Source organism: Plecotus auritus (assembly GCF_963455305.1).
Source record: "Plecotus auritus genome assembly, chromosome: 13".
NCBI classification, from domain to species: domain Eukaryota; kingdom Metazoa; phylum Chordata; class Mammalia; order Chiroptera; family Vespertilionidae; genus Plecotus; species Plecotus auritus.
This window is the reverse complement of record NC_137779.1, coordinates 15,437,268-15,457,940: the sequence shown is the minus strand read 5'-3', so window position 1 is coordinate 15,457,940 and position 20,673 is coordinate 15,437,268. Positions and strand designations below refer to the sequence as shown.

The 20,673-nt window shown below is 62.4% G+C and overlaps 2 protein-coding genes across 5 annotated transcripts; both read right to left on the bottom strand.

Annotated features, from left to right (window-relative positions):
• Positions 1 to 6,343: 6,343 nt before the first annotated feature.
• Positions 6,344 to 8,463, bottom strand: GP1BB (glycoprotein Ib platelet subunit beta). The gene is made up of 2 exons (XM_080649970.1): positions 7,482 to 8,463; positions 6,344 to 7,212 (listed from the first exon to the last, which is right to left on the bottom strand). Exons 1-2 carry the CDS (start codon positions 7,489 to 7,491, stop codon positions 6,614 to 6,616), a joined length of 609 nt encoding a protein of 202 aa, XP_080506096.1. The 5' UTR covers positions 7,492 to 8,463; the 3' UTR covers positions 6,344 to 6,613.
• SEPTIN5 (septin 5) lies at positions 7,752 to 16,365 on the bottom strand. Of its 4 annotated transcripts, none has more exons than XM_080649968.1 (12): positions 16,215 to 16,365; positions 16,063 to 16,076; positions 11,526 to 11,622; positions 11,333 to 11,419; positions 10,942 to 11,065; positions 10,702 to 10,836; positions 10,442 to 10,559; positions 10,207 to 10,308; positions 9,387 to 9,483; positions 9,165 to 9,300; positions 8,827 to 8,929; positions 7,752 to 8,706 (listed from the first exon to the last, which is right to left on the bottom strand). In XM_080649968.1, the coding sequence occupies exons 1-12, from the start codon at positions 16,255 to 16,257 to the stop codon at positions 8,650 to 8,652; spliced, it is 1,113 nt and encodes a 370-aa protein (XP_080506094.1). In that variant the 5' UTR covers positions 16,258 to 16,365; the 3' UTR covers positions 7,752 to 8,649. The 4 variants fall into 4 exon arrangements, with proteins under 4 accessions (XP_080506094.1, XP_080506095.1, XP_080506092.1 ...); XM_080649969.1 differs by having other exon boundaries at positions 16,063 to 16,073; XM_080649966.1 differs by having other exon boundaries at positions 16,063 to 16,365.
• Between the last annotated feature and the right edge of the window lie 4,308 nt (positions 16,366 to 20,673).

The window sequence follows — 20,673 nt, the reverse complement described above, 5'->3', positions numbered from 1 at the left end:
GAACTGGCTGCCTTGGGGACCCTCTGTTTCTCTAGGGGTGTCCATTAGGCAAAGCTTGAGGGATTCTTTTCCAGACCCTCATGCCTCTGAGGGTTCCTTTACCCCAGCAGGGGAGCAGTGACCTTGTGGGGGTGGCCCCAGGACCCTGTGTGACTGGGACAGAGATAGGAAAAGCACACCTGGGCAGGCTGGGGCCTCCCCTCCCCCACTCCTTGCCACAAGAAGGTCTGTCTGACCCACAGCCCCTCAATTTGTCTGACATGCTTAATCCGGATGAGATGAGCCCCTGAGGGACACTGGAAGGAGGGAGCTGGCCGGTCCCCTTGGGCTGACCGCACCAGGAGGGGTGGAGGGAAGAGTGGGGTGTCTGCTGGGCGGAGTCTGGGACCGAGGGACCTGCAGGGCTGCACACTGTTTGGAAGAACAACAACTGAGAATAAATGAATGGTTGGGTGGTGGCTCCTGCACACAAGGGCACCTCTGCCCTCTCCCTCTACAGGCTGAGCTCAGCACACCTCTCAGCCCCTCACTCTGGCCTTTCCCTGGAGAGTTGTCCCCTGACAGTAGTGCTGCTGTTTCAGTCTGGACTCCCCAGGAGGCCTGCTCAGTCCCCTGTGGACACACCGGTCAATGCTCTAGAGGTCTCAGGGAGAGGGGCAACTCAGGTTTGTTCTGAGGATCAAGGGGACTGTCCAGCCCTAACTGGTTTGGCTCAGTGGATAGAGCGTTGGCCTGTGGACTCAAGGGTCCCAGGTTCGATTCTGGCAAGGGCATGTACCTTGGTTGCAGGCACATACCCAGTAGGGAGTGTGCAGGAGGCAGCTGATCGATGTTTCTCCCTCATCGATGTTTCTAACTCTATCCCTCTCCCTTTCTCTCTGTAAAAAATTAATATATTTTTTAAAGGGGGGGGACTGTCCACGTGGCGAGGCCCAGGCCAATCCCCGGGACACTCAATGACTCTCTCAGGCACAGAATTCCAAGAGCTCCAAGTCTTTTAAGACAAGCAAGTCCCCATCTCCACCCTCACCACTCTTTGAGCCACAAAAGATTTCATGGTGGACGCTACATTTCCTTGTGTACAGGTGGCCTTATCTCTGCCACATGGGCCCTGAGGGGTTGTCTGCAGGACAGACCACTGGGGCAGCCTGGCTAGGATTGGGGTTCTAGACCACGGGGGGCACTCTCATGGGCTCTCTAAAGCCTTGCCCACTAAGTACTGACCCCCAGGGGCACACCCACCTGTGGAGGGTCCCCACTTGGCTCATCTCTCAGCACCCTTTGTCCAGCTGGCCTCAGCACCCTGGGGATGTGTGTGTGACAGGAAGGCAGGTCGGAAGGAGGGACAGATGGCATTTCCCCTGAGGCAAAGTGGACCCCTGGAAAGCTTCACTGGGGAGGACCATGACCCCCCAGTTCCTGCAGGGCCAGCCCCTGGGTCTCCCTGCAGACAGAGAAGAGGAGGGCTGTGAGTGTGCATCCAGCAGACAGCACTGGGTGCAGACACTCCCGGGTGTGACTGTGCTGGGGAAAGAGAGAGGTCAGGGCCAGTGGATGCCCCAAGGGCTGCTTAAGGAGGAAGGGACACAGCTAAGGCCAGACCCAGTGACCCCAAAGACCCCCCTCCGCCTGGGGGCAGTGAGGGGAGAGCCCTTGCTGATTTATGGCCCTCCAGGGTAGACAGGAGTTGGGCTGCTAAGGCCTTGCTCCCTCCCTCCTCCTCCTCCTCCTCCCAGTTGGGGGTCAGCTGGGGTAGGGTGGCTCTCAGCTGGTTTCCAGATGGGTCTGGTGGAGAGGGCTCCTAGGGGTGGGAAGCCAGACACCCTGAGCATAGGGACCTGGCCGGTGTCAGCTGGCCCCCATGGCCGCTTTTGTCTCTGTGGTTGTCTTTGCATCTCTAGGCCTGTCTCTGTCTCAGGTTCTGTCTCTGTCCCATGCCGCCCCCCTTCCCATGGCCGCCTGGGTGGGTAGGGGTGGGAGCTGGTGATTTATCGCCCACTGCCTGTCTTCCATCGGAAACGCTGGGGGTGGGCGCAGACTGTGCAGTGAGCTATGGGCCCCCAGGGCTCCACCACCCACCCCAGTGTTGTTGCTCCGTCTGGTCGGCGGGTGCACCCCTCCCACCACAACCTGGCCAGGGTTCTGGTCCCCCAGACCTTACCAGGGCCTCCTCCGCCCAGTGAGCGGCCAGCCCCCTCCCCAGGCTCCCCCTCGCCTCCCCAGGCTGGAGGGGGGCCCTTGGAGGACCCCCACATCCCTTCCCCCACCACCAGGTTAGTCGGGAAGTTCCACTCCTCTGGGGAGCCTGCTCCAGGCCTCCTACCTGGCGGGCGGCATAGGAGACAGAAGAGGCTGAGGCCAGCCCCTCACTGTCGCCTTCTTGCCCCTGGCAGCCGCTCTGGCCCCTCCCCCCCTTTGGTGCACACAGCAGGGGCTCAATAAGTGTTTTCGGAGCAAACAGGCGTCGGGGAGGGCGGAGGGCACACCTGGGCTGACCCCCCCTCCCCCGCTCCGCCGGAAGAGGTCCCTTATCTCCCTGGTTGACGGGCTGTCAGCAAGCCCGTGGGGGGGGGGGGGGGAGGGCCGTGAGGGGGCGGGTAGAGGCAGGGAGAAGGAGGGGAAGGGAGGGGCGGAGGGGGCGCACACCCCTCCCCGTCTGTCAGCGTCCCAGGGCGCACCCCTTCCCATCCCCATGGGGTTTGCCACCTGCCCGCCCCTCTCGGCTCTCCCCCGCCCGCCAGCCTGGGCAAGTCTCCGTCTCCTGGCCTCTGTTTCTCCGTGGACCTTGGCTGTCTGCACCCAGCGCCCACTTCGCCGACCGCCCTCCTGCCTGCGTTTCCGCAGACCGCGAGCGCCCTCTGGTGCCTGCTCGGGGTGGCGGCGAGCGAGGGGAGGACTGGACGGGGGCGCCAGCAGCACCCATCATTTCACGGATGAGGACACACCAAGGCTCCCAGGGGAAGGTCACGGCTGTCTCTGCTCCGGGAATGCCGTCTGGCCCTGCGGAGGCTCGCTCCATCCAACCCTTTGACCGGCCACTCACTCGCTAGCTGGCTGCATGCTGGCCTGGGATGTGGCTTGAGCCCCTGGCGGACCTCAGGGGCACAGGCCTGGCTGGACACAGTGTCCTGCGCCATGTAGCAGGGAAGCTCCCTGCGGAGGACATGCTTGAGCAGGACCTGGAATAGTGCGGACATAGTTACAGCAGGAACGGACAGAGAGACACTGGCCTGCATGGGGAGGGTACACGGAGGCTGGGCCTTGATGGAAAGGGGAGGGTCCTGGGAGGCTGGGGGAGCAGAGGTGTGAGCCCAGACCCCTTGGGCTGCAGGGCAAGGGGCAAGAGCCCCTCAGTCAGCCAGCCTGAGAGCTGAAGATGGGGGGAGCTGTGCAGGACCTTTGAGTGGACTCCCACCTATTCCCATCTGGAAGGAGTCTGGGGCCACAGAAGGGACCAGCCTGTCAGGAAGGGGCCCTGGAATTGGGGTGTTTTCCATGAGGTGGAGGACAATGGTGGGGTGAGGGGCACGGTAGGCCTCCTGGTCTGGGCTGAGCGGTCTATGCTCTCCCTCCCTGAATAGGGCCATTCAGGGGCACTGAGCTGGGACCATCCACTTCCCCACACTCCTTGGGGGCTGAGGCCCTGGGGTCAGTGTGTAGAGGGTCAGCTCAGGGTCAGGATTGGGATTGGGGGCTCCCGGGCAGCCTGGAGAAAGTCAGCCATCGCGGCAGGGGCAGCTCTAAATCCTGGAGAACTGGCAAGAGGGGTGGGGGAATCCTGGGAGGACCATGGGGTTCAGCCCCCCATCCACCAAGTGGGAAGTGCTTGCTTAGGTCTGACCACACTGTGTTGTCAGCCTCTTTCCTCCCTCCTGCCCTCAGGGCCCCAATGCTCACTCTGTCATCCGGGTACTGGCCCAGGAGCCCTCAAGCCTGTGGGCAGTGAAGCTGGGCTCCTGCTGACCACTCCCCAGAGCTCCTGCTGGGGCCTCGTCCCACAGCCCAGGGAGCCTCCTTCTCTTAGCTGGGGTCACCCAGGACGCCCGGGGCTACTCTCCTGGGCCCTGCATTTGCCCCCTTGAGGGCCTCAGTGAGGAGAAGAGAGGGAGTCCGAGGGGCCTGGTCTCAGCCACGAAGGAAGCTCTGAGCCCAGCAGGAGACTCATCTGTGGGGTCTGTTTCCTCCTCTGGAGAGTAGCGGGGTGCCCCCTCCTGGCACCATGTTGGGACTAAGTTTAGGAAGTTGCCTGTGTTCCTTGCTGTGACAACGACCATCACCTCTGACCCCCACCAGGGCTCTGGGGGTGCTGGGCCACCCCTGGGGAGGGCAGGGCAGCAGTTCATTTGTACAAAGGAGCCACCATCTCCGATGTGGTGATAAGCCTGGAAGGACAGCCGGATGCCTCACACCTGCCTACAAAGGCGGGGTGGCTCCTGCCTCACGTCCCACCAGTAGACCCGAGATAGCATCAGCCCAACCGGAGGGTCATCCGTCTTGTCCTACAAAGGCCAGGACAAAGGCCATGTCAGCGGCAGCCTCCCCGACCCGGTCAGTGGGGGTCCTGGCCTTCCTGTGCCAGGCGGCTGAGGCCCAGGCCTGAGGCTCCATTGGGATCCTGTTTGGGGGTCCATGGAGAGCAGCCCTCATTGTTCACAGGGCCAGCCAGGTGGAGTGAGGACCACATCTGGGCAGGAGTGAGGACACATCAGCTTCTCATTGGGGCGCCCTGGGTCCCCTGTAAGCAGCCTGTGCTGCACTTGGGCAATCACAGTGGAGTCCCCAGCCCTGATTGACAGCCAGAGGTCAGGGGTGACTTAAGGCCCTGAGAAGCCCCTGGCTGGTCTGTGCAGTCCGAGGTGCCTTCCCCGCAGTGAGGACACTATGACTTCAGAGACCCTGCAGCCCCGGGTGCCCACTCACCCCTGCAGGGACGTCTATAGACCCCACCTGCCGTCCAGAGCTACTCACTAGATGCCCAGGGGGTTCCAGGTGGGCCACCAGGCTGTCCTGACCATCCCCACTTCACCCTGACTGCCCCGAAGGCTGCCACTGGGGAAACCTCATACATGGAACTGTCCTCAGAGCCACCCCACGGCCCCACACTGACCCCGAAACTGTCGCTTAGAGCATCCTCTCTCTCAACACTGCCCTGCAGTGTCCTCACTGTCCCCAGTGTCTTCACTGTCCCCACAGTCCTCATCCCCACACTGTCCCCACAGTCCTCACTATCCCCACACTGTCCCCACAGTCCTCACTATCCCCACACTGTCCCCACAGTCCTCATCCCCACACTGTCCTCACTGTCCCCACACTGTGCCGTGTCCTCACTGTCCCCACAGTCATTATCCCCACACTGTCCTCTCTGCCCCACAGTCCTCACTGTCCCCACACTGTCCTCACTGTCCCCACACTGTCCTGTGTCCTCTCTGCCCCACACTGTCCTCTGCCCCACACTGTGTGTCCTCAGTGTCCCGTGTCTTACTCCCCACTGTGTCATTGCTGTCCCCAGTGTCCTGTTTACATGCTGTCCAACCTTGCCACAGTGTCCCCACTGCCCACAGTGTGCTACTGTTCCCACAGTTTCATCACTCTTCCCACAGGGTTCTACTGTCCCCACAGTGTCCTGGCTGTCTTCAGAGTGTCCTCACAGCCCTCCCCTCCCCCGCCAGGAGACTCACTCCCCAGGGTCCTTCTCCCCACAGTGTCCTCACTGCCCCCCTTGTCCTCGCTGCCCCACACTGTCTTTGATGTCCCCACTGTCCTCAGTGTCCTGGCTGCCTCCACACTGTCTTTGATGTCCCCACTGTCCTCAGTGTCCTGGCTGCCTCCACACTGTCTTTGATGTCCGCACTGTGTCCTTGCTGTCTCCACAGCACCACGGTGAGCCAGGTGGCTTGCTGGGCAACTGGGTGGGGTCCCTCAGCACCCAGAGCACCAGGCCTGACTCCAGCCTTGGAGACCCGCGACCCCCATTGTCCATAAGCCTCGCCACCCTGACCACCCCAACCACTCTGCACACTGGCTGTAAGTTTACTGGCTGTTCACACACGGTCCTCACTGTCCCCAATGTCTCCATTGTCCCCAAACTGTCCTCACTGTCCCCAGAGTCCTCATTGCCCACAGTGTCCTCACTCTCCCCAGTGTCCTCACTACCCGAGTGTGTCATTGTCCTTTGGGGCTCCCTCCCCACTTGAACTTCTGTGAGTCAGTGGCTGTGGGGAGTTTACTCACTGACCGCATGTTTGGAGGTTATTTGGGGTGTAGGAAGGTGAGTGTCCCCTTGAACTGCTGCTCAGAGCTTTTTCTGTGGTTTTGGAAAGAGGGTTCCCAGGCTGCAGGTGTAGAGACGGATCAGATCGGGAGGAGGGTTAGGGTTTATTCTGCACTGGAGTTTGGCGTGAGGGACCCCGCAGGGTCTGGGCTGCAGTTGGTCCCCAGGGCTTATTGGTGGGCTTGCAGCAACCACCCGGTGGACCAGGGCCTGCAGACGGGGCGGGGCCTGGAAGATGAAGCCTGGCTGGAGGAGAGTGGCCTCCAGGTTAGGGCGAGGGCTCCTGCGGCAGGGTCCTGTCCAATTGGCAGGCCCACCTCGCTCAGCGCCGGTCCGTTTCTCCTAGGACTCGCTGTCACCGGCCGGCTCCACCACTAGCGGGGCGGTCAGTGACAGGCGGTGTATGGCGCGGGCGCGCAGCCTTCGCAAGCGGCGCAGCAGCAGCGCCAGCAGCAGCGCGTGCAGCAGCCCGAGGCCGAGCAGCACCAGCTGGGCCGCCAGCGCCCCCCAGCAGAGCACACCCGGCGAGCAGGCGGCGCGCAGCTCCTCCTCGGTCAGGTAGGGCAGCAGGCGGCCCCGCAGCGCCGGGGGCGCGGCGCAGCGCAGGTCGCGGTAGAGCGCGCGCTCGGGGCGGCCGGCCAGCCAGGCGCGCAGCGGCACCAGGCGGCAGTCGCAGCGCCAGGGGTTGGCGCTCAGGTGAGCCGCGCGCAGCACAGGCAGCCTGTCCAGCAGCCCCAGCGGCAGCGCCGTCAAGTTGTTGCCCGTCAGCACCAGCTCGGTTGTGTCCGGTGGGAAGGCGGCCGGCAGCGAGGCCCACGTCAGCCCGCGGCGCCCGCAGTCCACGCGCGTCCCGGCGCAGCGACAGGGCGCGGGGCAGCCCACGGCCGGGCGGCTCAGCAGCACGAGCAGCAGGAGCAATAGGCTCAGCGCCCCGTGCGGCCCTGGAAAGGAAGCGCCGCGATGAGCCGGACGGTTTGCTGGGCAACTGGGTGGGCCCCTCAGCGCCCAGAGCGCCGGGCCTGACCTCCAGCCCCGGGAGACCCGCGTTCCCCCAGTGCTCACAAGCCTCGCCACCGCGACCACCCCGCGCACTGGCTGCAAGTTTCCTCTATGTCTGACCCCAATCTCTTCCCACTGCAACCAAAACGACTGGAGAGCCTCCCAACCCGACTCTGCTCAGGGTGTGGCCTGGCCCAGCCACCAGACTCACCAGAGCCCATGGCGAGAGGACGGTGGCCCGGCTTGCTCTGGAGTGGAGGCGTTTGCCGGAGAACCAGGAGATAACGCCGCCACGTCCCTCCCAGGCCCCAGGCCTCCTGGTACACCGACCACAGCACAGCTGCCCGGCCAGAAATAACCCCAAGGCTGCCTCCGAAGGCGCTGCGGGCCACTGATAGAGTGCTATCACCGGGGCCAGCGCCGCCGGAACTTCCGCCCCCACTCGGCCCAGGAGCAAAAGGAGTACTCGGACACCCTTAGCGACGTTCACCAACATTGTTCTCCCGTCACCAGGACAGGAGGGCATTCACAACTTAACAAAACTGGGGAATGAGGTTCATGCGGGTGGAGGGATGGTGGACGGGGCCAAGGGCTAGGGAACCCAGGGCAACAATGAGGCTGGGGAGAAGGACCCCCAGCCACAGGCAGGGAACAGCAGTCCAGGCATGGGGATTGCCAGGGGATGGCCCACAGCCCACTGCTCCGGAGCCCTCCCCAAACCACAGCTGTGGGGGAGGGGCATGGGCTGTCACAGGCATCCCGACCCCAAGCTGCCATCCATAGGTCTGGAGGGATCCTAAGTGCCTCAGATGCTCCATCTGCCTGCTGAGCTACTGGGTGAGGAGGGAAGAGAGGACCTGGCCTGCATCCACACAAAGTGAGGTCTCAGCATGTGCTGGGTGGCCCACGGGAGCAGGGGGACACAGCTCCCAAGTCTGTGCTGTGACACTGGGTGGGGGAATAGGTCCGGGGATCTGCTCCCCTCTTCTGCCTGAGTAGGGCCTGGAGTCTGAGGGCCGTGACCTTCTGAGAAGAGGGGGTTTGGGGGGAAGAGAATCTCAAAAGTCACAGCCCAACCTAGCTCCTGCTCCTCCAAGGCCAGAGTGGGGGCCATTGGCCAGGCCCCATGGAAACATACAAATGAGGGGAGGGGCTGATGTTGCGAATAAATTAGGGATGGCTGGGGTTGTGACCCCACGTCTCTGGGTCAGGTCGGGAACAGTCTGGGTCTAGGCCACTCTGGGATTGGGGTTGCATCCAGGCCTGTCAGAGATCCAGATGAATCCAGGGTCGAATCCAGGCCAGTCGGGGTCCAGGAGTGGAAAGGGCCAGTCCAGAAACTGGCAGTATATTCATGGCAACGTAGGGCTGGGGAGGGGTCACTGGTCCTGCATTTGCTGCTTCATCTTCTGCAGCATCTCCTGCATGCGCCTCAGCTGGGAAGTGGGGCAGGAACCACAGAAGGTGGGGTGAGAAATGAGATGGGAGGGTCCTGGCTCAGTTCCCAGCCGCTAGCCTTTCCTCCCACCCCCACCCCAGCTCCATGCCTCACCAACCTCCTCATCCTTCATCCTGATAAGCTTCTCCGTCTCAGCGTCGGGGGTGGGCAGTGGCAGGATGGGGATGGGGCTCTCCATGCGGCTGTCCTGGGTTAATTTGCTGCAGGGTGGACAAGAGGAACAGTGCTGCTGGGCGGTTCAGCCAACCTCACCACTACCAAGGCTGCCCTCCTGACCTCCCACACCTCTGGGCTGGGCTGGGGAGACAAGGTGCTGGGGAGCCAATTTGGGGGGCTGGGGCAAGGTTCAAGTCTGGGTGGGCAGCCAGGACAACTTGGTTATAGAGGTGTGTCTGAGGCCAGGAGGTGCACGTCCAGGTTTGGGGGATGGTGCACCTGGTCATCTGCTGGATGCAGTGTGCGCGGTAGTTCTCATAGTGCACATCACACGTCACGTCCTTGAGGTCATGCATGTGTGTGCGGATGAGCATGTTTCTCAGCTTCACGAAGTCGCAGTGCGCCTGGTTCTCCACTGTGGGGCAGGAGCGTGCAGTGGGTGGGGCGCCAGCCAGGGTTAGCCTTCCCACCCAGCTTGCTGTGCCCTATGCCTGGACTCACCTTCCACGATCCCCCAGGGGTACAGTCGCCCCCGGACTCGCTGCCCCTTGGCCTCCACCACCGTGTTGCTGCCGATTACCGCAAAGGGTGCACTCTCCTGCGGAGGGGCAGGTGCAAGGGCTCACGCCCAATTAGTATGGGTTAGTGGTTGGAGAGGGGCATGGGCACTCAGCACCTGGTCAGCTCCGCCAGCATCACCATCAGTGACCTCTCCCCAAAGGGATCCTAGTGGAAACCCCTCTCACCTCCCAGCCTCCCTGCTGCTGGCTGAGGCCAGAGCTGGTGCAGCCTGCATCCTAGTTGCAAGCATGTCAAACCCGCGGCCGGCATTTACTCAAATGAGGCATGCGGCCCATTGGCCGCGAGTTTGACATGCTTGTCCTAGGGCCTATAACTGAGTTTATGCCTCCTGGTGATATTCCTGCTGACTTTGGTTGGGGCCAAGGGTCTGCCCAACCCTGCTCTTGGCCTTGTGACCACTTGTCCCCAGTTTGACCTTGGTCATAACCACTCTAGGTGCCACCCCCATCCTCTGTTGCACAGAATTCTGGGAGCCAGTGCATACACAACCAGTGGCTGATGATTCACCAGGGGACTAAGGAGTAGGGTTAGGGGTGGGGGGGCCTGGCCAGAAGCTGTGCCTTTGGGCAGGCAGGAACATGGGTGACCCCAGTCCTCTCGGGCTAGGTGAAGAGACTCTACTGCGCAGGCTAAAGACCGCTGTTGCAACCCCCACGTGGGACCTGGGCACCCTGCCTCCTCTAGGCGCCACGTGAACTGGACTTTAGTTCCCTCCCCGCCCACTGGACTGCATACTCACTTTCAGTTCCCGATCCTGCTGCTTGAAGTCCTCGTCCTCGTCTGAGTCACACTCAGGGAACTGGTACACATGGATCCCGAACTTGTCAATCTCTTCCCGGATCTGCAGTGGGGCAAGGCTGTCAGCGTAAGGGCTGGCAAGGTCCCCTGGGCCTGGCGTGTTGATGCCCGGGGTCAGCACCCCTGGTGCTCTTGGAACCAAGTCCTGGGCCAGACCCACTGCCACATATGCTCACCCGCTCCTTCAGCTTCCGGATCTCACAGGGGACCAGACAGTCAGCTTTGGCAATGAGGGGCACGATGTTCACCTTCTCATGCAGAGCCTTCATGAAACCCACGTCCACCGGCCGCAGCCTGCAGGGAGCAGCCGGGGTGGTGAGGGGCTGCTGGGGTCGTGGTGGGGTGGGGGGTGGGGGGCTCAGGGAGGACTGGCTGTGGAGGCTCTGGTGGCTCTCCGAGGAGGCGGGTGGCCCCTGGCCTCAGGACAGTCACGCACCCGTGCCCAAACGGAGAGATGAAGTACAGGCAGCAATGCACCCGGTTGTCTTGGATGTTCTTGCGGTTGAGGCCGCTCTCGTCACGGAAATACTGCTCAAACTGCTGGTCCACGTAGTCGGTGATGGGCTTCCAGCTGCGGGCAGAGGGTGCATGAGGCCGGGCTGTGAAGGCAGCATGCCGGCACTAGGGAGGCCGGGTCAGCTGGGCAGGTACTGCCCCCCAGCCAGGCCTGCCTCACCACTCGGAGTTGTTTACAGCATCCCCAAAGCCCGGCGTGTCCACAATGGTGAGCTTTAGCTTGACGCCCTTCTCCTCAATGTCCACCGTATGCTTCAGGATCTCCACCGTCTGGCTGATGCGCTCTGCGGGGGAGACAGACACAGCTTGGAGGTGCCTCACTGACAGGGCCACCCCCGCACCCTGGGCAGCCAGGATGCTGTTCTCATCCATCCTAGTGTTTCGGCCCCAGCCACGGCCTGACTGTGGTTCAGGCCACTCCTGCTGGACCCTGAACGGAAACCCCATGCTGTGGGGAGGGAGAAGGGGGGATGGACCTGGATGGGCACCCCTTAAGGGGTCACACAGGAGGAGATGGTGACCAGTGCCAGGACAGCTTGGGGTTCACTCACCCTCAGCACTGAGAAGCTTCCGGTCCTTGTACAGGTCGGTCAGGAAGAGGCTGTGGACCAGTGTGGACTTCCCCAGGCCCGACTCACCTGCCCACAGATACATGAAGGAGTCGGATTAGGTCTGAGGCCCCCACAGCAGAACCTGGCCAGCCAGTGGCCCCAGCCACCCCACCTGGGAGCCTGGCCCACTCACCAGCCACCATGAGCGTGAAATCGAAGCCCTTCTTCACCGACTTCCGGTGCACCTGGTTAGGCAGCGTGGCAAAGCCCACGTACTGCTTGTCAATGTCCTGGGGGTAGGGGCAGGGCAGGTCAGGGGTACCCTGGGGCTTCTGGGTAGCCCCATGCCGTCCCCCATCCAGCTCCGGCAAGGAGGCAGCAGAGGACAGAGTCCCCAGAGTGGGGCATTTCAATGGCAGAAAGGGGTGAGGCCTGTGGGCAAAGGCCTGGAGGTGGGAAGGCAGGTAGGTGCGGGGGGTGGCTGGTGAAGGCACCTTTGCCCCAGCCTCAAGGAGGGGCTTTGCAGGGTCCCAAGACTGTGTGTGTGTGTGTGTGTGTGTGTGTGTGTGTGTGTGAGTGTGTGTGTGGGGATGGAGCGATGTCTGGGCACAGCGGACACAGGCAGTGTCCTCCCTTGAGTGGTGAACAGGGGGCACCAACACTGAGACCCTTGGGACATGCCTACGCCCTTCATGGGCAGGAGAAGCCTGGCCTCAATACTCACCCCTCGCGAGTGTACCAGGGGGTGGGAGGCCCCGTGGCCCGGATCCAGCCGCGGGGGTGGCGGCTGCAGCGGCGCTGGAGCAGGGCTATTTATAGATCCCGGCGCTGAGCCTACCCCGCCCCCGCGGGTCCGCGCCCACCACCTGTGGACCTGACCCTGTGGGCCCATCGCACCCCAGAGCCCTGGACGCTGACCCACATTCCACTCCCCGCCCCACACACCTTGAGCCGCCTCTGCGCCTGGGTCCGCGGCGACAGCAGCTGCTCCACCAGGCGGTCCTGGGGTGCTGCCAGGGAATCCATCACAGCGACCCCCAGACCCAGCGGGCGCCTTCGGACCCCAAACCGGGTCAGGCCGACACGGGCCCGACGTTCTCGGGGAACTCAAACGCGGTAGTGCCTCGAAGCCCTGTTCTCGGTCCCGTTTTAGGGACACAGGGACCGAGGCCGGGAAACCAGACGTGGCCCACCTGGGGCGCCGCCGACCCCGGAGGCCGCGCGAGCCATCCCCCTGCCTCTGCGGACCCGCCCCGAGACGCGCGGCGTCGCCACCGCCGGCCCCGCTCCGCACGCGAACCAGAGGCGGGGCTGCGCTGAGTCGCCCCGCCCGCCGTCGCCGGGAAACGGTCGCCTGGAAATTGGGCCGCGGGCGGAGCCACCGACAGCTGCTGCGGGGGGCAGTGGGGCACGCGGCGCGGGCAGGGAACCCCGCTGCCGGACTCGCGGCCTCAGTCCAGGCGCCGGGACAGCGGGGTGAACAAGGGTGGAGGAGGAGGAAGGTGAGGTCGGGTCCCACCGGCGGGCCGTTGGGGGCGGGAACGGGGGGACTGTGGCCGCTGTGTCCCGCCCCCCAGAGCTGCGCTGTAGCTTCTGTCCGCCAGAGGGCGCCGAAGGCCACTCCTGGGCCCCACGCGCACCCACACGCGACCGGCCCATGCACCCCACTTTTCCCTCGCAGACTCCACCCAAAACCGCCGGCGATGACACGGCGTCCAGACTACCCACTGGCACACCCCTCCCGTCACTGCCTCCTCCCCTCAGCTGGAGGCTGAACTGCCCCTCCCCCTCGTGTGTGCGTGTTTGTGTGTATGTCTGGGGCTACTTAAGCAGCGTGGCCCCCAAGACATGTGAGGGAAACGGACGAGGACAGAGCCCACCTTCCCCATGAATCAGAGCCCACCTCCTGACCCTGGACCTGTTCCCACCCCCCCTCCCCCCACTGCTATATCCACCCCCTCCCAGGCCCAAGGAGACTTGGAGCAGGAAGGAGCCAGTCAGATCTCTAGCCACCTACCCCATTCCACCTCTGGAAATTTGGGAGCTGTGGCCATCATGTTGCTCCACTAACCTGAAGGCCACGCATGCGCTGTCATGGCTGTCTTCAGAAAGCCCTTGCCAGCAGAGGTGGAGGTGTGTGGAGTGGGACCCCCTTCCCGCAGCCATTCCCTTAGCCTCTCTGACTGCTCTGACCCACAGAACTGGGCACACAGGGACTGGAGAGCTCCAGCAGCTCAGCCCTTACCCCGATGTGGCCACCCAGGAACCACAGTGGTCTCAACACCAAGCCCAGTTCCCCTCCAGTTCCCACGTAGACCCTTGGGACATGCCTACGCCCTTCACATCCCCTCCAGTTCCCACCTAGAATCTGAACGGAAGGGAGGTCTGGCAAGGAGCTGGGGTATGAAGAGGCTGCCCCCTAGACTGTGTGTCAGTAGGGACAGGAGGCCCCCCAGCTCTCCCCTACCCACCCCGGGTCAAGGAGCCTCTGTCCCCTTGGCCAGGCTGGTGGTGCTGCCGTGGGGCCTGGAGCCGCTGGCACCTGATGAGCAAGGCCCACAGCTGGGAACAGGGGAGTTTTTCATCGGAGAGAAGATTATGGAGAGTGGGCAGCCACAGGGCCCCAAGCTCTTTCAGACAGGCCCTCAGTCCTGGCTCCAAAAGCCTTCTCACTGGCTGGCCATGCTGACCTGCAGGCGGCCTCTGGGCTGAGTCCACTTTAGACATGGCGCTCAGACCAACACCCACCCAGAAGTCTGGCATTTCAGGCCCAGGGCATCTCCAGGAAGACAGACAGACCTGGTTCTGGGCTCAGGCTGAGAGGGAGCCTCAGCACCCCACAGCCTGGTGTCTAGCAGAGCTTGTGGCTCCCAGATCGCCTCATTGTCCCCATTGGTAAGGCCCAGCCTCTGGGAGGCATAGGCCGGGAGGGTGAGTCTCACTCCCAGCTCCCAGCTTGTCTGCCCCATCACCCAACTGTGCCCAGAGAAGGGGCCCTGCCACCACCTTTCCCTGGTCCTGAAGCACAACAAATTCTCCTCAGGGCTTCCCGAGCCCCAGACACAGCTGCGCCCACCTCCTCCTGGAGCCCGAGACTCTCGAGGCATTTCCATTCTTAGAATCACCCGTCAGCTCTGGAAGCAGTCACCAGAGCCCACAGAGCCTCCATCCCTGCCTGAGCCTGGGTGGGGATTGGAGGGAGGCCCAGAGGGCCACAGAGCCCTCTCTCCTTCCTGGGAATGGGTGGAAACTCAGAGAGCCACCCCTTTTCAGTAGCCAGAGTGTGGACAGGCTGCAGCTCAGTACACCAACAACGGTAACAGCGGAGCCACCTGTGCTCCTGCCCCAAACACCTGGATCTCTAGCCCTGTTCCTGGGTCTCTCCCCCTCTAACTGCATGGTGCCCTCTTCCTTAGGTCCTAGGGGCAGGGGATGGGTTAGGCTGGCACCTAGCTGACTTCAAGGGGGGGGGGCAGACACAGGCCTGAAGGGACTCACACCTGGGCAAGAGGGGCCCTTGGTGGTGCTGGGCAGCAACTGCCTGGCCAGTGACTGCAGGCCCAGAAGCCATGGGGGCTGATCTTCCAGGCCTTCCCGCCCTCCCTCAAACAATGGCCTGGCGGTGTGTGTCCCTGCATCTCAGGCAGTGTCCAACCTGCCAATGCTGGGGAGGCAGTTCCCGGCCTGGGCTCCCTGGGGAGCCCCTCACTGGTAGGGTGAGGTTGACACGGGGCCCCTCCCCACGAACCTCAGGAGTCCCAGGGCAGGGTGTGTCCCTGCCAGGAGACTGGTATCAGGCTGCCAGTGACTCCCAACTGGGCTGTACCGAGCCCACCTGCCTCACCCTGAGCCAGCACTTCGGGGTTCCACACAGCATCTGCCTGCTGTATGAGCCTCCATCCTCACCAGGGCTGCCAGGGCCACCCTGGTGCAAGGCTGGGCCTGTCTTTTCTCCCACAAACAAGCCAGAGAGGCCCCAGCAGGGCTGCTCCAGAGCCCCAGCCCACCAGGTTACCCACCCCCATCTCACTCTCTGGGTTTCCAGCTCTGTTTCACCCTGACTCCACCTGGGGTTCACTGTGGGTGCCCAGACCAGCCTCCTGCCGGGTCCTGGAGGGTGCAGACCAAGCCAAGGGCTCTGGATGGCCACGAGGTAGGAAGACCCTTGCTGGGCTTGGGGATGACTCAGACCAGGCCCTGGAGGCTCCCAGCCTGGAGAAGAGGCCTGGCCACAGACCAGCCCACTCAAACTGGCGTGGAGGGAGAAAGGGCATCAAATGCAGAGGAGTGGCGTGGGGTGGGCAAAGGCTCCCCTGTGGGGCTGCTCGGGGGGGTCTCTGTGCTGGCTGATGGATACAGAGACCCCGCCCCGGGGGGCCCCCAGCCTGTGGCCTGCCATAACCAATGGCCTCACTCAGTACCCTCAGTACGCGGCCAGGTCAGCCTGAGGATGCAGGCGCTGGACCAGTGGGAGGGCACCTGGCCGGTCCACCCATCCTGGGAGGAGTGCACGCTCCGCTGTGAGGGTCAGAGGCCAGGCCCCGCGGCATGGTGCCCACTCCTCCCATCCGCAGCCCTAGGCACTGCAGCACCGCCCGGCTGACAATCGGTTATCGCGACAGGGTGGGGTGAGGGCCGGCGGGGGCGGGGGCGGGGTCTCGCCTGGGCGCCCGCAGCGTTCGTGCCACAATAGGTGACAGCCCGCCGGGTGGTCGGCGGAACGCACGTACCTGCTTGTCCTCTGCTGGGTCGGGGTCGGGGTTGGGTCGGTGTCCGGGTCCGGGCGGTTCCGGGCCGGCAGGCGGGGGAGAGACGGAGAGAGACGGTGAGAGACGGGCGGGCGGCGGGGACAAAGGCGCGCGCGGGCGGGCGCCAGGCTCACCTGGAGTCGCCAGCTTGCTCTTGTACCGCAGGCCTGTGCTCATGGTGGCCGCCGGTGGGGGACGTGCGGCGGCGGGCGCGCGGGCGGGGCGGGGCGCGGCGATGAGCGGCGAGGCCGAGGCCGGGCTGCGGGGTGACCGGCCCTCCGCGCGCCGCCGCCCGCCCCGCCCGCGCGCCCGGCAGCCAATCGGCGCCCGCCGCGCCCACGCGCGACCCGGCGCGGCCCGCGGGGGCGGGGACCCGGGCGCCCCCCACCCGTCCCAGCGCCGGCAGCCTGGCGGCCACGCCCTCCCCTCCATCAGTCAGGGGCAGGGTCCCCATCCCCACTGCCCCACCTCCCTGGTCCCTTTGCCGGCCTGGACTGCGACTCCTGCTCCCATGGCCCCCAGTCCCACTCTGGGCCTCTGACCACCCTGCCCTGTGGCCCTTCTGTAAAACTTGCCCCTTGGGGTCTGGCTGCCTCATGCCAGCTCCTGCTCTGCAACCCCCTCTGCTAGGCAGACCCAGGGGGATCCTGGAGTTCTGTGCTGGAGGGCAGCGAGGGGCGCTGTGAAAAGAGGTCCAGGGCTTGCACCCCCTTTGCATGTGAGGAAGCCGAGGCCCCAGACCTGCAGTGAGTACACGGAACTCACAAACACGAGTGCCCCCCGTTCTCCTTGTCACATCACACTCCTGGTACCCTCAGCCTGGACCTTCCTGGAGTGCTCCCAGGTGGCGCATCTGGAGCCTTAAGTCCCTCAGGAAGGGACAGTCAGACCTGTGGGCACCACCTCTCCAGGTTAGGAGGGAGGTGGCCTGCTGTACCCTCCACAGACAGGAGACCCTCCTCCCGCTCCAGCCCCTTGTGTGCCCCTTGCTTCCTCCATCCGCCCGGGGGCAGGGGAAAGAGGGTCCCAGGGCTCCGACATCTCTGAACCACCAGCCCACAGTCTGTACGTGTGACAGTCACAGCAGCAGCCCGGTCACTCTGCCATTTCTGTGGCCAAAGTCCGCCCTCCCCAGGACCAGGAGCCTCCGTCTGGTCCAGACCGGTGACAAATGTGAGGACACTTCACTGCCCCAACCTTTCCAAAGCTGTTTGAATTCAGAATCCTTTGTATGTATTATACAGTATCCAACACCTCTCTGGAACCCAGGGCTGGGCCTCATCATCATGACACATTAAGACTTTTGTCAGGGAGCACTACTCCTCAAAGGAACCGGGGGCAGGGGGGCGGGGGTGGAAACCATAATAAATGGCTACACATCAGTTCCGGTGCAGCTTTGCTACCAAGTTTGAAAAACCTTGACGTTTCAGAGCTTTGGAGAACTCGAAATTGTGGATAAAGGAATGGGGCCGGAGGGGACACTACAGGTGCCATGGAAGACTTCTGGGCCTTCATCAGCCCTGAGGGGCTCTGTGGGAACCCTGTCTCTGGGGGCCTGTAGCTTTGCAAATGGTTCAGTTGGTCAGTGAACACTTGGATATTTAGACAGACTGTCCCATGCAAGCCTGTGCTTGTGGGGACAAAGGAGGAAAAACAGAAACCTGTCCCTGACTAGGCAGACATGCCCCTGCAGAGGGCCCTGACTGTGCTGCCTTCCCCGGGGCTCAGGGGAGGGGGCTCCAGGCAGCCCTGGGTCAGGGGGTTGAAACAGGCCTTGAGGAGAGTGGACTGCAGCTCAGTAGCTTGGCCAGAGGCTGCAAAGTGCACGAGAACAAGATTCTGAGGGTTTTTTTCTTTTAATTGATTTCAGAGAGAGAGAGAAAGAAGCATCAATGATGAGAGAGAATCATTGATTGGCTGCCTCCTGTACACTCCCTACTGGGGATCAAGCCCACAACCCAGGCATGTGCCCTGACTGGGCATCAAACCCGTGACCTCCTGGTTCTTAGGTAGACGCTCAACCACTGAGCCGTGCCAGCCAGGCAAGATTCTGAGTTTTGAAGCAGTTCTCCTGTGAGACAGGAGAGACAAGGCGCACCACGTAAACCTGATTCTTATTAAGTATGCTCCAAAAGATTACGGACAGAATGCAGCTGGATTAGAGAAAGGCAGCATTTTACATCTGGAGAACCGTGTGGAGGACCGGGAGCTGCTCCCCCGAAGGAGAAGTCGGGGAAGACCAGGGTCAAAGCTGCTCCTTGCCCTGGGGCTGTGGTCACCCCTGACTGTGAGTCCAGGGGACAGCCCCGAATCCCACCACAGACACACCAGAGCTGCCCCTGCCTGGTTGAGAGACCCTCAGGATGGCAGCACCCATTCCTGATATTGTTGGAATCTGTCTGGGATGTCGTTGGAGTCAGGAAATGGGTCGGGAGGGCACCGGCCAGCACATTCGTAGGATGCGCCTCCTGTTCTGCCCAGTGGGACAGAAAGGTCTCTCTCACTTTTCCCAGCCCGGACACTGCCAATGGCATGGTCTAGGCAAAGCCCTCAGACAGCTTTTGTCCATCAAACAGCACACGGAGAAGGGGCAGGGGCAGCAGGGTGGGGCCCGGACACGCCACCTCTACCTGCTTCTGAGCTGTGGTCCCCGGAGCGGGACTGTCGGCTTCCCCAGCAGGCAAAGTGCTGGCTGTGATACAGAGAGCAGTAAACAGACTCCTGGGTGGGAAAAAAAAAATGCTACTTTTTAATTCATAAGGAAAAGAAGTTAATGAGTACAAATATAAGCTACACCCAGAAAAATCTGTTCAACCAACTTGGGCTACAAATAGCTTGACGCTTTTCAGACAAAACACACACACACACACACACACACACACACACACACACACACACAAAACCACTTGTAGTTAAATTCTCAAGAGGCCGCATTTAGCCCGGTGGAGTCTCTCTCCCCTCTGTTCAGACTCGTGGGTGTCTGTGTGGTCACATCAGACGGAAGGAGCTTGTGGGGAGATGGTGACAAACGGACAAGTGAGTGGTAGGTGACGCAGGTGCCAGGGCCCGAAGGCTTGCTGCAAGTGACACACATGTTCGGTGGAGCAGGGGCCACTGATGACAAAGCTCTAGAATATTCAGTCCATCTGAGGACAAGGCAGAGGCCAAGCTGAGCAAAACAGGTGAGATGCTGAGACCCCCTCCCGGGGATTGGAGGGAAGGGACCTGCCAGTCATGCTGGCCCACAGAGGGCAGACTGTCCTTGCGGAGAGGGGACAATGAGAGGGGGCATGTCCCTTTATCTAGACAGAGGCACAGCAAGGAAGGACCTTACATCAGTTCAAAATGCATTGAATCCAGCCCTAGCCGGTTTGGCTCAGTGGACAGAGCGTCATCCTGTGGACTGAAGGGTCACGGGTTCAATTCCCTGACAGGGCATATGCCTAGGTTGTGGACTCGAACCCCAGTAGGGGGTGTGCAGGAAGCAGCCAATCAATGAGTCTCATCATTGATTTTTCTAATTCTCCCTCTCCCATCCTCTCTGAAATAAATAAAAATATCAAAAATACTAGAAAAAATGATTTTAATCCACTCAAGAGAAATCTTCATAACTTGAAATAAAAACCAGGCCTGCATTCCTACATCAGGATGGCACATGGGGCCAAAGACCCTGCGAGGCTGCAGACAGTGCAGTGACCTGGTCCACGCGCTCTGGGGGCTGGGGGCTGGGTGGGCAGCGTGGAAAGACAAGACCCAACCTTCTCTTTGGGACGTTAGGCATCCCAGAAGCCAGGAGCCCTGAGATACCCCTTCCTGCTCTGACTGCCCCCTGGAGAAACCCTGGTGGCGGGGAGACGCTCCCCATGCCTGGCAGCTTGTGGGACCCCCCCTGGGGGTATGTCTGGGAAGGCCCACAGTAAGGCTCGAGGCTGTGAGTCACCCAGCTCACCCCAACTGTAGGGTGTGGGGTCAGTGTACAGAGCAGGTCGAAGCTCAGTGAGGACCCAGGGAAGGACCTACCGCTCTGGCTGAAGGAGGGCGCTCTGCTCAGGGTCCCTCCATGGTGAGCACCCTGCCCTGTTGCTGCCTTCTCCCCACCTGCTGTCAGCCGCCACCAATAGTCCCGCCTGTTCCCCTCCCTCCTGCCACACTGTCCAGGGCACTGCTGTGGCTCGGGGGACTGTACCCCAATGTCCAATATCTCCCTCCTCCGCCCCTGTTCCTCAGTGTGTGATGCAGGGCTGTGGAGGGCAGTGCAGGCTGGGGTCAAGCGTCAGTGTCTCCTGCCAGCAGATGCTGGAACCTGGCTTCCCAGGGGGCTCAGAGGGTAGCTCCTAGTCCGCTGCAGGTGAATTCAAACCCCCACCCACCTCCACCGAGGATGACGGGAGCAGGGCCCAGGGCACTCTGCAGCCCTCTGCCTACATGGTCCTCTCTGGAACAGCCCCGACCCCAGCTGGGAATGGGCGCTGTGCCCATGCATAGCCCAGGAATCAGAGTGTGGCATGTGCTAAGACCAAACAGCTGAAGCCAGGCCTCCAGGCCCAGCCCTCCCTCCAGCAAATGGGTGTGACGTGCTCCCAGCCTGGCCAG

What these genes read in the sequence shown, in the direction of transcription:
- SEPTIN5 (XM_080649966.1), bottom strand. Translation starts at nt 16,257, where the DNA reads ATGAGCACAGGCCTGCGGTACAAGAGCAAGCTGGCGACTCCAGGTGAG. An exon ending in TCCGGAAGCTGAAGGAGCGG is followed by an intron (nt 10,309 to 10,441) that starts GTGAGCATATGT and finishes GCCCCACTGCAG; the next exon opens with ATCCGGGAAGAGATTGACAA. An exon ending in CCCCTGGGGGATCGTGGAAG is followed by an intron (nt 9,301 to 9,386) that starts GTGAGTCCAGGC and finishes CCTGCCCCACAG; the next exon opens with TGGAGAACCAGGCGCACTGC.